Genomic DNA, 16,648 nt, shown 5'->3' with positions numbered 1-16,648 from the left:
GCAGGTGTCATTCAAAATGCAATGGATAGTACTTCACATCTAGATGTCCATAATACTATGTCTCATCTACAAGTTCATAGTACTTGTAAATGGGAGTTAGCTTTCTTGAAATCAAGTTTTCCCAAGACAGTTTTCTTCAATGTCATGGAAGACACAACATAATATTATTAGAAGAAAAGGACTATAACACAAATGGGATCCAAATTGATAAGAAGCTATAGTAGTGATCAAGAGTATCATAGTGGCATGCCCACAGGTATTGAGGACATTATAGTAACATATGTTGATGTAGAAAAGTTTTCTTGTGTTGCAAGTGACTCAAATATACTCACTGGTATAAAAGACTTGTCTTGGGTTGCAAGTGACTCGAATAGGCTCACTGGTATAGAAGACTTGTCCTGTGTTGCAAGTGACTCGAATAGGCTCACTGGTATAGAAGACTTGTCCTGTGTTGCAAGTGACTCGAACAGGCTCACTGGTATAGAAGACTTGTCTTGTGTTGAGAATAATAAGATGGGACCACAAAGAAAAATACACGCAAAGATCGATGGGATAAGTGATGCAATAATAGGAATTGATGATATTAGTGACAATGATCATGATGTTACCACTTGAACGCAGGCAAAAGGGGTAGAGAATTTGAGACTTGTCATGTTGTTCATAGTATTGTTGCTAGCATGCCAGAGAATATAGATGGGAGAATCTTGAGTTACGAAGGAGAAAGAGTTCAACCACAAAATTCAAGAGGCATTGGCAACAAATTGACATCAATGAACATGTCTACCAGATTTCCATTTCCAAGATATAAGGTATCAAATAATTCTCAAGCCCACACAACATTTGATTATAGAGATAAAGATCCAAGGGAAATGGATTCGAGGTCTGATGGGCTTACAACTGGAAAACACAAGACACTATTTACAAAAAGAAAGTATGTGAGTGTGAAGAGGCGAAGAATCATGGCATCAATTCCAGAATCAAAGAGACGTAATGTTATCCGAGGAGAATATGGAAAGGATGCTTATGTGAGTTTGTTGCAAGAGACTTTGCATTAGAAAAGTTGGGAAAGATGATTCTGCAGCCATATGCCTTGGTATTTGGAGTAAGACATCACCTAATAGACATAACTATCTTCTTCAAGAGTTTTCATGCTTTCTTCATCAAGGCACTAATCAAGATTTGAGCACAAGACACTCTAAACCTAGATTGAAACCCATGGCTAATGGGAGACCCATTTGCAATCGAGGATATCAATGGTTAACTAGACTATCACATGGCACATACTGGACCATCTGAGCAGAGGTGAAAGAAAAAATAGTTCATACAATTCATGGAAATACCTACAAGCTTAAATGCCATGGAAGCACTATAAATGCAACATTAAAGCAAGTTCTCGAAGACCATGCATTGCCACAGCCTCATCTTTAACAAATAATGCTAGATGGATGTGTTGAATATCAACAACATCTTCCTTTGAGAATGACAAAGAAGGTCGTCCTAGAAATTGTCAATAAAACTTTACAAGATAGAGACGAGAGCATGATTTCATGGTCAACCTTGTACAAAATTTGGCATATAGTGTTAAAATTGAAGTGGAGTTAGGAGACTATTATTATTATTATTATAGTTATTGGATGGGGGCACCATGCACAAGTTTGGGAATTATAGCTTCATTGAGCCATATTTTTTTAAATTAGAGGTCACCACTTGACTTTTAGTTTAATAAGGCCATATTTGTATATAAGTGACCCATTTAATGCTCTAAAAAACCCAATTTTTGAGCTCACTAAGTGAAGTTGAGTGGAGAGGATATGCTCCAAAAAAAAGTCCTAACTAGGAGAGAAAGTTTTGAATACTGTGTTAGATGGAGACTGCAATCTAGTACTTGGGTCTGATGGCGCAATGCTACCTAGCTTCACAATGGAAGCCCGTTTTAACGGAGGATGCTTCATGATTCCCGTTTACTCTCATCGCATGTTGGCCATATATTAGAGCTGCAACTAGGTTGCATGGCTATGTGGGAAGTCAAAATAGGATAGTCTTTCAACCGGGGGTCTCGATACGGTAGTTGGTTTACCTAGGGGAAGGACCCGCTAGTGAGTTGTTACCTCTTGGTAGTTCGGTCTTGTTTCTCTCTTGTTTAATGGTTGGTTAATGTTTCATTGTCTTTCTGTTGCTTGTAGCATGGGCTGTGGACAGGTTGTAGCCCCTTTACAGGTCGGATTTTGTAACTTGGGTTGACCACCCACTTAATATATTTGGCATTAAAAAAAAAAGATAATAGATTTGGCGTTAAAAAAAAAGATTTATTACATTCTCATATTTGTGTGTAATATCACACATTAAAAATACTAAATTTGCACGTGATGTATTGTCAATTTAATTAATTTAAACTTTGGCAAATTTTTTTGATATCAATTCAAATAGGTATTTGATGTCGAATGCTATGATGGTTTTGTATTCTCTCGAGGGGTCACTCAATAATATATGTGACTATCACGTGAGTTCAACATAAGGAAATATTTAATTTCATTTTTTCTCACATTTTCACAGATAGAAAGGTGTTGTAAAAAGGATTTTGGGAAAAATTAACATTTTGAATAGGAAAAATTAACAGATTGAAAAGGAAAAGGGTGGATTTAATAATTAATGGAAAAATCACACATAAGGGCTTTCATAAATAGGGCTTGAACTCACTTTATACATAGGGTTTACACATAGTGACTCCCCTGAGTGTATTCTCAAGTAGCACACACGGATGCTAATATTAATTATGCGGATGGGAAGGAGAAGATTTAGTAGGGGTCTGTTTCCACACTGGGGCGCGTCCACCCTTGTGAGGAGCTGGTGGAAGGGCCATTGGGCCACTCAGAGCATATGCGAACAAATGCCACAACACAAGCTTCCACATTGTAGTGAAGGTCCGCGGTTGGAATTAAAGATATCTTCACCGTACGATCTCAGGGTTACATCTCGAGAAGATACATCTGCACGCTCTCAGGTCACATCAACTTGGAATATGGCTGGGACGTGACCATCGAACTTGGAAGACTAAGGGAATGCAGACTTGTCAATAGACGACTCGTCATTCATGACCTTATGTTAGGCCTCCCGCGGGTCCCTCGACGTATGGGAAAAGCCTGAAGTCCGCCGCTCACCATTTTCATTTTAAGAAAAAGCTTCCCTCAGGCCAAATAACACCCAGGTGGCCAAATGGATCTAACGAGCTTCTATGGACTCTTTCCTGGTGAAGGACACCGCCACCTCCTTCATCTTTAACCTGAGTGAACAAGATCAGCCACCTGCTCCCGCATCTAGATGCGCGCATGTGGGCTTCGTGGAAACAGACCCTAGGAATTACAAATAGTCAACATCTCGAACGGAATATTATAATGCTGAGGAATATTATCGTTGTCGTGGGTAGATCCAGAGATGACTGCAATATATTTGTTTAGAGCCTTAATGCAAGCTGTGTCAACCGCTTAGTGTGTTTGCGTGCAAAGCAAAGTACTAATTCCCACCCAGATAGATCAGCAGGCACAGCCCAGCACCGCATCTCAGTGGTGGAGTCCGTTTCCAACGCCCTCGCCCCTGCTTTGGCCACTTCTTCACTAGATAGCGGCCTGGAAAATACCATTCCTCAGCTTGCAAACTGGGACTTTAGTGCGCTCCGCAATTCGCACATCTCCGATCGCTTGCGTGCGTCATAAGATAAGCACTACCGTCTACGTTCCATATGGCTGCATATCAGAAACTCGCAGCGAGGTATCGTTCAAGCAGACTGACCCCATTTCTGCTTTCGTAGATAGAGCAATCAGCATCTTCAATTTAAAACTCCGTACGCATGTGTAGTATAAGTCGGTAGGATTCTTCAATGAATTGCCTTCCTTTAGGTAACGCTTTTACAATCAATTGTCTGGACTCTGCAGTGACCTGGGAAGCGAGACGCCAAGTGAGAACACGGATCAGGCTGCGGGTGCCTTACCTGCAAATACTACTCTTCATGTGCAGGCCTTGGATGCACTCGTAAGTGTCAATTCTTTCTTCACGGGTGCTGTGTTCATCGGGCTCTCTTACAATAACGACGACAATCTGGCAAGCGGATCTTGCGATGCTACAGTTGATGTCGTCAAGCTACTTGTCCTGTTTGAGGTGTTGGCCTTTTCCTGCTTCTTGGTGTCCAGTCTCATAGCGCAAGGGTTGAAGCTTCAATTGGCTCTCAGCGGCGCAAAGAAAACTGTCCCAGGCGTCCTCGTGCCGATCAACGAAACGTTAATTCGCGCAGGCATGCTGGCCACAGCGGTTGCCACAGCCTTGGGCACGGTGTTTCTGGTGACGTCTATAGTCTATGTGATCGAGCTGCGGCTTGGATTGCTGTCTTGCAGCAGCAATGTTTGGTCTAAAGCTGCCGCAATCCCTGTGATGGTGTTAGGATTTGCTGGAGTTACCGTTTTCAGCGTTACAGTGGGATTTGCTTTTCTCAAGTAAAATTGATTCATTCTGTTAATAAAGTTTCTCATTCTCAGCTGAGTGTTAACACTGAAAGAAGATGTAAGAACTCTCACTGAAAGAAGCTGTAAGAACTCTTACTTTATTAATGAAGCTGTATGAACTCTCAATTTTTTCTGAGAATTTTTTCAGCTAGAGAATTCTGGATACAATTTTCCAAATGTTAACTTTCCCTACTTTGAAGCTTTCAAGAACATTATTTTTGGTTAAAAAATTTGTTTCATGGCAATTTGATAATTTACTAGAAGCCCTCAGAACAAGATCACAACTTACAATTCGTGGACTTAGGCACGAGTACAACCATGGATCATATCAATAGCTCGATAAGCAAGCTATGAGTACAACATGAACCAATTTACTCCCTAAAACCTTGGCTACACACATGACATGAGGTTTTTGCTCTGCCACGCCACAAGCATATGGACTTGCTAGGGTAAAAATCCTACAATGCTTGTTCTAAATTAAGATGTGCATGAGAACATCTAGGCTTTTTCTTTCCATCCTATTCCTCGGCTTATTCTTTATAATATTCTGTACATTGAAATCTCTCTCATATATGTAGTGTTACAACATATACAAGAGAGGCACGAAGCCAAGCCAATGGCTTCAAGTACAAAAAAGATTAGCTAGCGCTACTTCTATGACTAATCTAAGTTCTCCGTGTCCTCGCTCCCTTCTTTGCTCCCTTCTTCCTCATCTTCTTCCTTCTGATCAGCCGTAAGGCCTTGTAAACGAGGGACAACATGTATCAATGTATGAAAAATTAAATCTTTATTTACAATATTGATATTATTTAATTACTTTTAAATACCTGGGGGGTGCTCTAGTAGCCCAGATATACTGTTCCTCAGTAATCAACCCGTCATCATAGAAGTGCCTCCATATATCTCCTCTGCGATGGTGGCAGTGGTAGGCTGTTCGACAGGAGTCGGGTACTTGCCCATGATATCAAGCTGCAAGATGAAACAATTTGCGGAGGGATTAGTACAAAGAAACAACCTCTTAATAAACCACATAAACAATATAATTTGAGATCGATACTTACAAATTGGGCCTCCCATGATTCAACAGCCCCTGCTCTAAAATGCACGTTTCCATATTGCTCCATTTGGATCCTTCGTGCCTCCACGTGTTGTAGACTAGGGTCCGCCTTCGCTGTCTTCATTGCTTTCTTCCACTCACACTTGTGAGCTTGGTGGTTGACCTCGCTCTCTCCTAGCAGTCTCGGCTAGTGCCTGCCTCTTAAGCGAGGATCTTTTATTGCCAAGTATCCTAATAATCTTTGACTTGGCCTATTTATCTGTGAACTGAACATTGGGGGGATTGGGATACCTAGAGCGAATAGTAGCGAGGGTCTCATCAGCCAACTTTTTTGGATGGTCTTTATAGTGAATAAAGCAATCTCTATAGTTGTTAGTAATTACAGAGCACATGAAGGCCATGATATTCTTCCCTCAAGCATCCATCAAGATGCTGTCTGAGTGATGTCATAGAAGATCATACCATCACCCTCTGGCACGTTAGCATCATCTGAATCATCCCCAACCCCACCATTACCCCCCCCAAAGCACTGTGCCATGCATCCCCCACTACCACTACTACACACAGGTCCTATTCCGATGCTTAAGCACCTACGTTTAGCATGCATGGGGTGCTAATCATCGGTAATCAAAGCGCGATTCATTAAGTGTCGCTATATACTTTAGACAAGTGTCACTATATAGTGACGTTTAGACAGCATCGCTATATAGCAACACTTATTAGACTTGTGAATGGCTGTTATATAGCAACACTGAGATAGTTTCCTATAGCAATGTTTTACAAAGAGTGTTTTTTCCCATACCGACCTTAAAAGATAGTTTTTCCTAATGACAAAATTTTTTCCCTTTTCATACATGTTTGATCCTTTGAGAGAATAAAAGTACAAGAGCATGTACATCAAGTTTGAAGCTCATATATTCATGTCAAAGTTTTAGATTAAAAAAATGAATGAAGTGCATTTACATCAATGGCTTCATCCTGAGCCAAGTCTAATTAATGTGCCAAACAAGTCTATCTCTAACTTTATACCGAGTTAATCTCCTATGTCATCATTGTACTCTAGCATCATATGTTCACCTAAGACTAGATCATCTTCTTCAATAAAGTGTGGTGATTCTTCATGATTGTAATCTTCTTCCTCAATATCGTGATCTCCATCTTCCTCCCATACGATGTCATTATGTGCATCTTCCTCGTGGCTCATATTGTGATCTTCATCTTGTTCGCTAGTTCCATCTGGATCAATTGGATCCGGCATTGGGAGTGGCATCTCCATATCCACATCTCTATCTTTAAAAATTTGCTTACTTCATGGTGCAACTTGGATCATGTACCACCATCTTGGATCAGAACAATCCGGATGAAAAATGACCTATATTGAAGATGGGTGCCAAATGCCATCAATTATATATATGAAATTATGCTTCAGTACATGTATCAATGGATCTTTAAAAATGAAAGCTTCGATTAATTAAATCATTGATATGCACCTGCTCACAATGCTCGGGAAGAACAGAAGTATCACTTTCTTCGGTCCAAAGTTTGGTGGAGTCTATAGCAAAGAAACTGCTACTATCTTTTCTCACTGTCGCATGGGGACTGTTGTAAATAGTTCTAAACCATTTAACATCAAGAATGAAAATACTAAATCGTTAAAAATCAATTTCATAGATTTCGCATATGGTTCCACAATAATCCAACTATGAGAGGAGAAGATTGGTATCCGAAGCACTTGCTCGGCTATCTTGTGTGAAGTTATCTATGACTCCACAATCATACATGACTCTTTGAATCGATGCATTCCACATGAAAATGTCATCCATATGACCATAATGCACTATACTTTTTGTACTACAAAAGAGCATCATTAAAACAATGAAGATGCATCTATTTTATAGCGTATATTGCAACAAATAATTACTTAATTACATTAAGAGGTAAGAAACTTACATGCATCATACATCTAGATGATAACTCTTGCTCGCACTCATTTATTGTCTCTCCATCGCGTTCGGCTTTACGTAGAGCTAGTTGTAGCCAATCAAGTGAGACGTGAGTGGGAAGAAGGGCGAGATCCCATGCATATGGTTGCAATCTCCTGTAAGTTACTTTGAATCTCTTCCTTGCAACTATTCTTTCTGCTTTGGCCGCTTCATATCTCTCAATCCACTTCTGCATCTCCTTGCTATTGAGGATACAAAACTTATTGAATTTCTCCATTTGCTCTTTGCTCATCTTTCTTTCAATACCTTTTCCTCGGGGACCTCGCCAACGATACAATCGTCATATTTGTTATCCCAAGCCTGTGGCATATCGGGATCCGTGGATGCAAGAAACTCCATGATATATACTAATGACTCCTGCACAAGCCATCCCTCTACCATGCTTGCCTAGTCTTGCTCTTTGTCTTAGAAAACCCTTCAATTTTTTCATAAACCGCTCGAGAAAAAACATCCACCGACTATGAACGGTACCTGCAATGGCCACCTCATCAACTATGTGCACAAGCAAGTGTACTTGAGTTGTCATAATGGTCGAGGGAAAGTGCTTCTCAAGCTAGCATACGGCTTCAATGGAGTCCACCCTAGCCTTCTCGATGCTCGATATGGAGATCTCTTTTTGAGATATCCACCTATTTCACATGCCCATGTAAGATATATTCATAATCAGTCTATAGATTATTCAGCTTAAATTGAAGAAAATGCAATCAATGCGATTTGATAGTAAGCATACCTCACAATACCACTGATCTTGCATATAGCATTTCTAATATCTTCTTGTAAGCACCCTTTTACTGTAATTGGGAGGGTGAACTATAAAAGCATTAAACAAGTCATGTCAATAATATAACATAATCATAATTACACTAACACATCACGATTATTGGTACACTAATCCTACAGCTTAGAATACCTGTAAGACCTTGTGCCATCTTATTATCCTTTGAAAATGCTTCTTTCAAGCAATGCATGTAGCTTGTGGGCGTTTGAAAAGAGGCAATGTCCACCTTGACCGTTGCCTCCTCTCTCCTGGAGAGGATCCATGTTGCTTTCAAGAGGACAACTTTTCCCGAAGCACGCACTTGGGGCCATAAAGGAGACATCCTATTCATAGCATGCAAGTCTTCTTGCACTCCTCTCGAGTCTTTGGAGCCAACCAAGTGTGCCCAAATAGATTTTTCATCATATGTTTGGAGTATCATGCAAGCGATTTCAAACCCGGTCCACAAACAGGACAAGCATGGTAGCCACTTGTAACAAGTCCTGCACACGTGCATGAATGTGTTAGTATAAGACGTGTGCGAAAGAGAGTCATAAAAACATAATCCTATATTATACATGTAAAGACACAACGCCCACGTACCTGCGCACTCTCCATATCCTGGGTAGTCATGCATGGTCCACATCAAGATATCCCTGACCAAAATATCATTGGTATGTCTAGGAGCTCTGGAAATATCAAAGACCCACACTCCTCTCCATAAGATGTGTAACTCCTCTATCAAAGGTGCCATGTACACGTCCATATTTTTGGCCTTGTACCTCCCTAGCACAAGTAGTGCAAGCATGAGGTGTCCCTTCTTTATTGTTAGCCATGGTGGAATATTGTAATTCACAAAGACTATGGGCCATGTCGATCAAGACGTCGAGCATAACCGGAAAGGATTCACACCATCCATGGCGAGCCCAAGATGTAAGTTGCGTGGCTCCCTCGCAATGTTTGGCCACTGATTGTCTATGTGCTTCCAAGCTGCACAATCTGTGGGAATCCTCAATGTGTCATCAGTGGACCGACGAGATGCATGCCAAGTCATCAACTCCGCTATGGATTTGCATCGGAACATGTGCTGTATTCTTGCAATGATGGGAAAGTGTTTCAAGACCTTTACCGATATCTGCTCACCCTGCAAGTCATCTCTATATCGTTGTTCCCCACACTTTGGACAACTAGCCAAATCTCCATGCTCACGATAAAAGAGAATACAGTCATTACGGTAAGCATGGATGGTATTTTAATCCATACCCACCATTGTTAGCATCTTCTTCACTTCATCTCTTGATGCAGGCATGGTATTTGCAGAAGGCAACATCTTCTAGAGCAACCTATCACAATTCAAACATACATAGGCTTCGAATAATGATGATTAACAAACATACATGATGATTCTCAAAACAAACAGTATCCAAATAATGAGTCAAATTAATGTGGGAGCTAACCTCATTAAGGCGGAGACACTTGTAGCTGACCACCCATACTTTGCTTGCAGATTCAAGATTGAGAGACAAGCCCACAATTTAGACATCCTAGTACCCTTCTACAACTGTGTTGATTGCAAGTCTTGCATATTGACCTCAGACTTTGGCATCACGTGTACATGTGATGTAGTGCCCCTAAAAATAGAATCCATCATTTCCACCATACCCTCATCATCATCTTGCACATCTGAGAGGCTATAGTCTTGCTCAAAGTGTGAAGGTATATGTGCACCCTCACCACCCTCCTCATCCTGTCTCAAGATTTTGTGTAAATATAAGATCTTGTCTCAAGGTTTTGTGTCATAATGGTATCCAATATTCTCGAGGAGGTCACTCATCATATGTTACCCTATCACGGGAGTTCAACAGAAGGATATTTTTGAGTTCTAAAATTCACACAAATAAATATACATAAGGGATTATTTAAAATAGTTTGGAAAACATTTACAGATTTGTATAGAAAAGGGGTACATTTTATTAATAAAAAATTTACAGATAAGGGATTTTAAAAATAGGCTTGAACGCACGTGATATAGAGGGTTTATACATAGTGACCCCCCTGAGTCAATATTAATCACCACGAACTCAAATAGCATTGACTTACCGATGATCCATCACCACGTGCAACACCAACGGTGGGTACTAGTTCGGGCTCCTCCCCATACATCTGCAAGTGGTGCATGACAATACGATGTTGATGTCATATTTCTCGCTTGCAATGAGTGCAATGACAATACAACCTCTTTGTAAGCCACTCCGTGCTCCCGGGCGTTGGTGCATCATCTGATGAGCTTCCACTCGTCGCTTCCATCTGCACACTTCCAAAATCACAACATGAGCTGCAAGGAAATCTATTAAGATCCAAATAATAGCCAGCCATGAGATCCTTTCCTCTCTTCTAATAGAGAAAGCCCTAAACCATCACTATATAGCGACGCTTTGCCCTGTTCAGTCGCTATATAGCGACACTTTTAGGATATAAACGTTGCTATATAGCAATTGACTAGAATCGCTATATAGCAACGCTAGGGGCTAAAACTCGAAACCTTGTGTGACACTGCACTACTACACACGAGCCCTATCCCAATGCTCAAGCACCGAGGTTTAGTGTGCACGGGGTGCTAATCGTTGATAATCACAGCGGGATTCGTTAAGTGTCGCTATATAGCGACTTTAGGCAAGTGTCACTATATATCGATGTTTAAAGAGCATCGTTATATAGCAACACTTATTAGACTTTTGAAGGGCTATTATATAGCGACACTGAGACGGTTTCCTATAGTGATGTTTTACAGAGAGTGTTTTTTCCCATACCGACCTTAAAAGATAGTTTTTCCCAGTGATAAAATTTTTTTCCTTTTCATACATGTTTGATCCTTTGAGAGAATAAAAGTACAAGAACATGTACATCAAGTTTGAAGCTCATATATTCATGTCCAAGTTTGAGATGAAAAAATCAATGAAGAGCATTTACATCAATGGCTTCATCCTGAGCCAAGTCTAATGCACCAAACAAGTCTATCTCTAACTCTATACTGAGTTGATCTCCTACATCATCATCGTACTCTAGCATCATACGGTCACCTAAGACTCGATCGTCTTCTTCAATAAAGTGTGGTGATTCTTGATGATAGTCATCTTCTTCCTCAATATTGTGATCTCCATCTTCCTCTCATACGATGTCATTATGTGCATCTTCCTATCATATTGTGATCTTCATCTTGTTCGCTAGTTCCATCTGGATCAATCGGATCTGGCATTGGTAGTGGCATCTCCATATCCACATCTCTATCTTCAAAAATTTGCTTACTTCATGGTGCAACTTGGATCATGTACCACCATCTTGGATCAGAACAATCCGGATAAAAAACCACCTATATTGAAGATGGGTGCCAAATGCCATCAATTATATAAATGAAATTATTCTTAAGTACATGTATCAATGGATCTTTAAAAATGAAAGATTCGATTAATTAAATCATTAGTATGCATCTGCTCACAATGCTCGGGAAGAACAAAAGTATCACTTTCTTCGGTCCAAAGTTTGGTGGAGTCTATAGCAAAGAAACTGCTACTATCTTTTCTCACTGTCGCATGGGTACCATTGTAAATAGTTCTAAACCATTTAACATCAAGAATGAAAATACTAAATCGTTAAAAATCAATTTCATAGATTTCGCATATGGTTCCACAATAATCCAACTATGAGAGGAGAAGATTGGTATCCGAAGCACTTGCTCGGCTATCTTGTGTGAAGTTATCCATGACTCCACAATCATACGTGACTCTTTGAATCGATGCATTCCACATGAAAATGTCGTCCATATGACCATAATGCACTGTACTTTTTGTACTGCAAAAGAGCATCATTAAAACAATGAAGATGCATCTATTTTATAGTGTATATTAATGCCACAAATAATTACTTAATTATGTGAAGAGGTAAAGAAAATCCCTTACAGATCTACCTCAATAGATCCACTATGTAGGAGGATTTCTCATTTCCATAGGCATAAGAAGAATATCCAAAGAAACATTTGGATGCAAGATTCTCTTAAATGCAAGATTTATTCCCACCTAACACAAAGTCACAAAGCAGGGGAAAACGCAATGATATGATTCTGGATCCCATATGCAAAGAGGCAGCTAAGTTTTTGGCTGACATTTTCAATCATACAAGAGGGAGGAAAAATCATATGTCATTAAAAAATCTTACACTTCTTTGTAGAGCAAAACTACAAGACTGGGTTCAACACATATCCTTGCTACTAACCAATTATGTATCCACTACACATAATGGCAAAAGCTACATTGCTTATCTATTGGCCATAATAATTGGGTTTGCAATAGAGCAAGAGGAATACTCTACACCCCTCTCAACACAAGATATAGAGGAAGTTGAAAAATTGATATTATCACAAAAATGGGAATTAGACCCTGCACCTACTCTCAATGCGAATAACATGGATGGGCAATAATCCGAATAGATTCTAGAGAATGACAATGTGGAACTCTGCCAAAGAATACTGCAATCAGTTCAGTCTTGCTCCTGCAATAGAAGGACTCAAGCATGGAAATCCAAGAGGATACCATGCCACATAATGAATTTGCAAGTGAGCCAAATAGCATTCCTCTCCAAGAATCACAAGTCACCAACGTTGATGACTCCATGACTCTAGAGTCACAACCCCCAAATGTCTCTAGTAGCACCATTACAATAGATTGCTGTTCAAGAAATAGATCAAAATTCCACATGGGCACATGGGAGTCAACTGTATGTCCAATACAAGTAAGGCCATAGCACGTTCTAGATCATACAACATCACAACCAACAATTAGAACAATGGTCTCAATTGTAAACTACCGAATATGTGCAGGCTTGGCATAACAAGGATGATGATCGCATCGTTGGTGAGGTTCCCCAAGGAAAAGGGATTGAAAGAAAGATGAGCAAAGAGCAAATGGAGAAATTTAATAAGTTTTGTATCCTCAATAGCAAGGAGATGCATAAGTGGATTGAGAGATATGAAGCACAAAGCAGAAAGGATAGTTGCAAGGAAGAGATTCAGAGTGATCTACAAGCGATCGCAACCACATCCACAAGATCTTGCTCTTCTCCCCACTCACATGTCACTTGATTGGCTACAACTGGCTCTATGTTTAGCTCTATGTAAAGCCGAACGTGATGGAGAGACAATAATTGAGTCCGAGTACGAGTTATGATCTGGATGTATGATGCATGTAAGTTTCTTACCTTTTTCTTTTGGTTCAAGTCATTAGATCATTGTAGGTGTTTTTCTTGGAGGGAAACCGTGGCTTGTAGGGCATCCTTTCTACTTTTTGCAAGAGCATTTTGTGCAAGGAGCTGTTGCTGCATTTGTTATGCCATGCTTTCCTTAAGCTTAATAGTTTTAGTCTCAGCACTTTGTAACTTGGTTTGGAGTGATGGGAGCATCTGTATTCCATTTCTCTTTCCTGCTCATCTCACACAAGCCGTGGATGCAAGAAACTCATGGATATATACTGATGACTCTTGCACAAGCCATCCCTCTGCCATGCTTGCTTCTGATCTTGCTCTTTGTCTTACAAGTCCCTTTAATTTTTTCATAAACTGCTCAAGAAGAAACATCCACCGACTATGAACGGTACCTGCAATGGCCACCTCATCAACTATGTGCACAAGCAAGTGCACTTGAGTTGTCATAATGCTTGAGGGAAAGTGCTTCTCAAGCAAGCATACGGCTTCAATGGAGTCCATCCTAGCCTTCTCGATGCTCGATATGAAGATCTCTTTTTGAGATATCCACCTATTTCACATGCCCATGTAAGATATATTCATAATCAGTCTACGGATTATTCAGCTTAAATTGAAGAAAATGCAATCAATGCGATTTGATAGTAATTATACCTCACAATACCACTGATCTTGAATATAGCATTTCTAACATATTCTTTTACGCACCCTCTTACTGTAATTGGGAGGATGAACTATCACAGTAACAAAGAAGTCATGTCAATAATATAACATAATCATAATTACATTAACGCATCACGATTATCGATACACTAATCCTATAGCTTAGAATACCTATAAGACCTTGCGCCAATCATGGAACTTGAGACCATTGAGCTTATTGTCCTTTAAAAATGCTCCTTTCAAGCAATGCATGTACCCTGTGGGTGTTTGAAAAGAGGCAATGTCCCCCTTGAGCACTGCCTCCTCTCTCGTGGAGAGGATCCATGTTGATTTTGGGAGGACAACTTTTCTCGAAGCACACACTTGGGGCCACAAACGAGACATCCTATTCATAGCAGGCAAGTCTTCTCACACTCCTCTTGAGTCTTTGGAACCAACCAAGTGTGCCCAAATAGTAGCCCCCATTGTTAAAGATATGCATGGGATCCAAGAGATGATTGATTTGTAACTGACCCCACTAAGGAAGCTCGTGAGAAATCGATAGCCACTTCATACCACGAGGAGGTTCTTGTCCATTCGCCCTCGAATCCTGAATCCAGTCACTTGCCTTCAAATATGGTGGTGGTGGATCAAGCTTACCTCCACGTGTGAGATAGTCTAGCAGAATGTATCAAGCATGACCTTCATAAACATTTTTCCTCATATGTTTGGAGTATCATGCAAGCGATTTCAAACCTGGTCCACAAACAGGACAAGCATGGTACCCACTTGTAACAAGTCCTGCACGCGTGCATGAATGTGTTAGTATAAGACATCCGTGTGAAAGAGAGTCATAAAAGCATAATCCTATATTATACATGTAAAGACACAACCACATACCTACACACTCTCCATATCCTAGGTAGTCATGCATGGTCCACATCAAGATATCCCTGATCAAAATATCATTGGTATGTCTAGGAGCTTTGGAAATATCAAAGACCCGCACTCCTCTCCATAAGATCTGTAACTCCTCTATCAAAGGTGCCATGTACACGTCCATATTTTTGGCCTTGTACCTCTGTGGCACAAGTAGTGCAAGCATGAGGTGTCCCTTCTTTTAGTCCATTTCTCAAATTGGACTTTACACAAGTCCAAAAAATTTGAATAGTGTGCTCACCATAGAGATGGCTGACGAGAGCCACCACCACTGGGTAGTAATTACCACAAAATTAAATTGTGAAGCCTAATTACCTCTAATCACTCATTACCGTGTACTCTAGTACTCTACTAAGCATGCAAGCCCAATGAGTGGTAATTTACTCCACTCATAGTAATCATGCATGCAAGCCCAATGGTAGTAACTAGCAGGTGAGTAACTGCAGGCCACTGCATGTGAAGAGAGTGGGAGAGAAGTAAGGAGTCTCACTTGCAGCTTTCTCACATACATAATGGGGGAATACACACAAAGGTGGAGGCTAAAAATAGTTTTCCTCTTCTTAGTTGTGAAAGCCAAAAGAACTCTCTCTAAGTACAAAAGGAATAGGTGAACCCTATATGTGTGTCTCAAACCAAACTCAGCTAACCTAGGTGGCATACTAACTGAGCCACTAACTAGAGTACATAAAGATAGCTGTCATCCCGCTATTATTCATGGGTGGTGTACCAACTGCATCTGTAGCTAGCAAGTCGGTGACATAAATGCACAACGGTCACCCTGGCATATCACGAGTGGAGCTCCATATATCAACACTCCCCCTCAAGCTCAATCCCAATTCCTGCACACCGAGCAGGTCTCTGAACTTGCGCAGCTTCTCTGCACCCAATGCCTTCATGAATATGTTAGCTACCTGATCCTTTGTGCTGACATAAACTAGATCAATAAAACCTAGTAGAACCTTATCCCACACATAGTGATAATGCACCTCAATGTGCTTTGTTCTAGCATGATAGACTGGGTTATTTGCCAGGTATATATTGCTCATGTTGTCATAATAAATGACAACTAGCCCATCTGTAGACTGAAATATATCATAAAGTAGCTACCTCACATGCAACCATTGCTGCACCCCTGTACTCAGCCTTTGTGCTCGACAAGGCAACTGTAGGCTGTTTCTTGCTGCTCCAAGTGACTGCAACGAGACTGCAACACTCCCAAAAGAGAACACATATCCACTGGTAGATCGTCTATCAGAAATACTACCAGCCCAATCAGCATGAGTGTATCCATGCAACTATATCTGAACCCGAGTCTCATAAAATAGTACATACTGCAATGTGGACTTCACATAACTCAGTATGCATCTAGCCGCATTCAAATGCAGTTTCCTTGGAGCTTGCATAAACTGACTTACCAACCCAACAGCATAGCTCAAATGCAGTTTCTTTGGAGCTTGCATAAACTGAGCTTGGTAATAGTCATATAAATCAAACTTCCTACTATGCG

The 16,648-nt window shown here is 40.4% G+C and overlaps 1 protein-coding gene across 1 annotated transcript; it reads left to right on the top strand.

The window, feature by feature from the left end:
- The first annotated feature begins 3,736 nt into the window (after positions 1 to 3,736).
- Positions 3,737 to 4,488, top strand: LOC147886681 (uncharacterized). Its single transcript, XM_087395300.1, has 2 exons — positions 3,737 to 3,765; positions 3,930 to 4,488. The coding sequence occupies exons 1-2, from the start codon at positions 3,737 to 3,739 to the stop codon at positions 4,486 to 4,488; spliced, it is 588 nt and encodes a 195-aa protein (XP_087251426.1).
- Positions 4,489 to 16,648: the final 12,160 nt, after the last annotated feature.

The sequence above is a fragment of the Dipteris shenzhenensis genome, chromosome 24 (genome assembly GCF_047967505.1).
Source record: "Dipteris shenzhenensis isolate YYH24624 ecotype China chromosome 24, Dip_SZ_1.0, whole genome shotgun sequence".
In the NCBI taxonomy this organism is placed as follows: Eukaryota; Viridiplantae; Streptophyta; class Polypodiopsida; order Gleicheniales; family Dipteridaceae; genus Dipteris; species Dipteris shenzhenensis.
The sequence above is the reverse complement of the archived record's forward strand: the minus strand, read 5'-3'. Positions and strand labels throughout refer to the sequence as shown.

Coding starts and splice junctions, on each gene's coding strand:
- LOC147886681 (XM_087395300.1), top strand. CDS start 3,737: ATGGCTGCATATCAGAAACTCGCAGCGAG. Junction 3,766..3,929: donor TATCAGAAACTCGCAGCGAG/GTATCGTTCAAG, acceptor TGGACTCTGCAG/TGACCTGGGAAGCGAGACGC.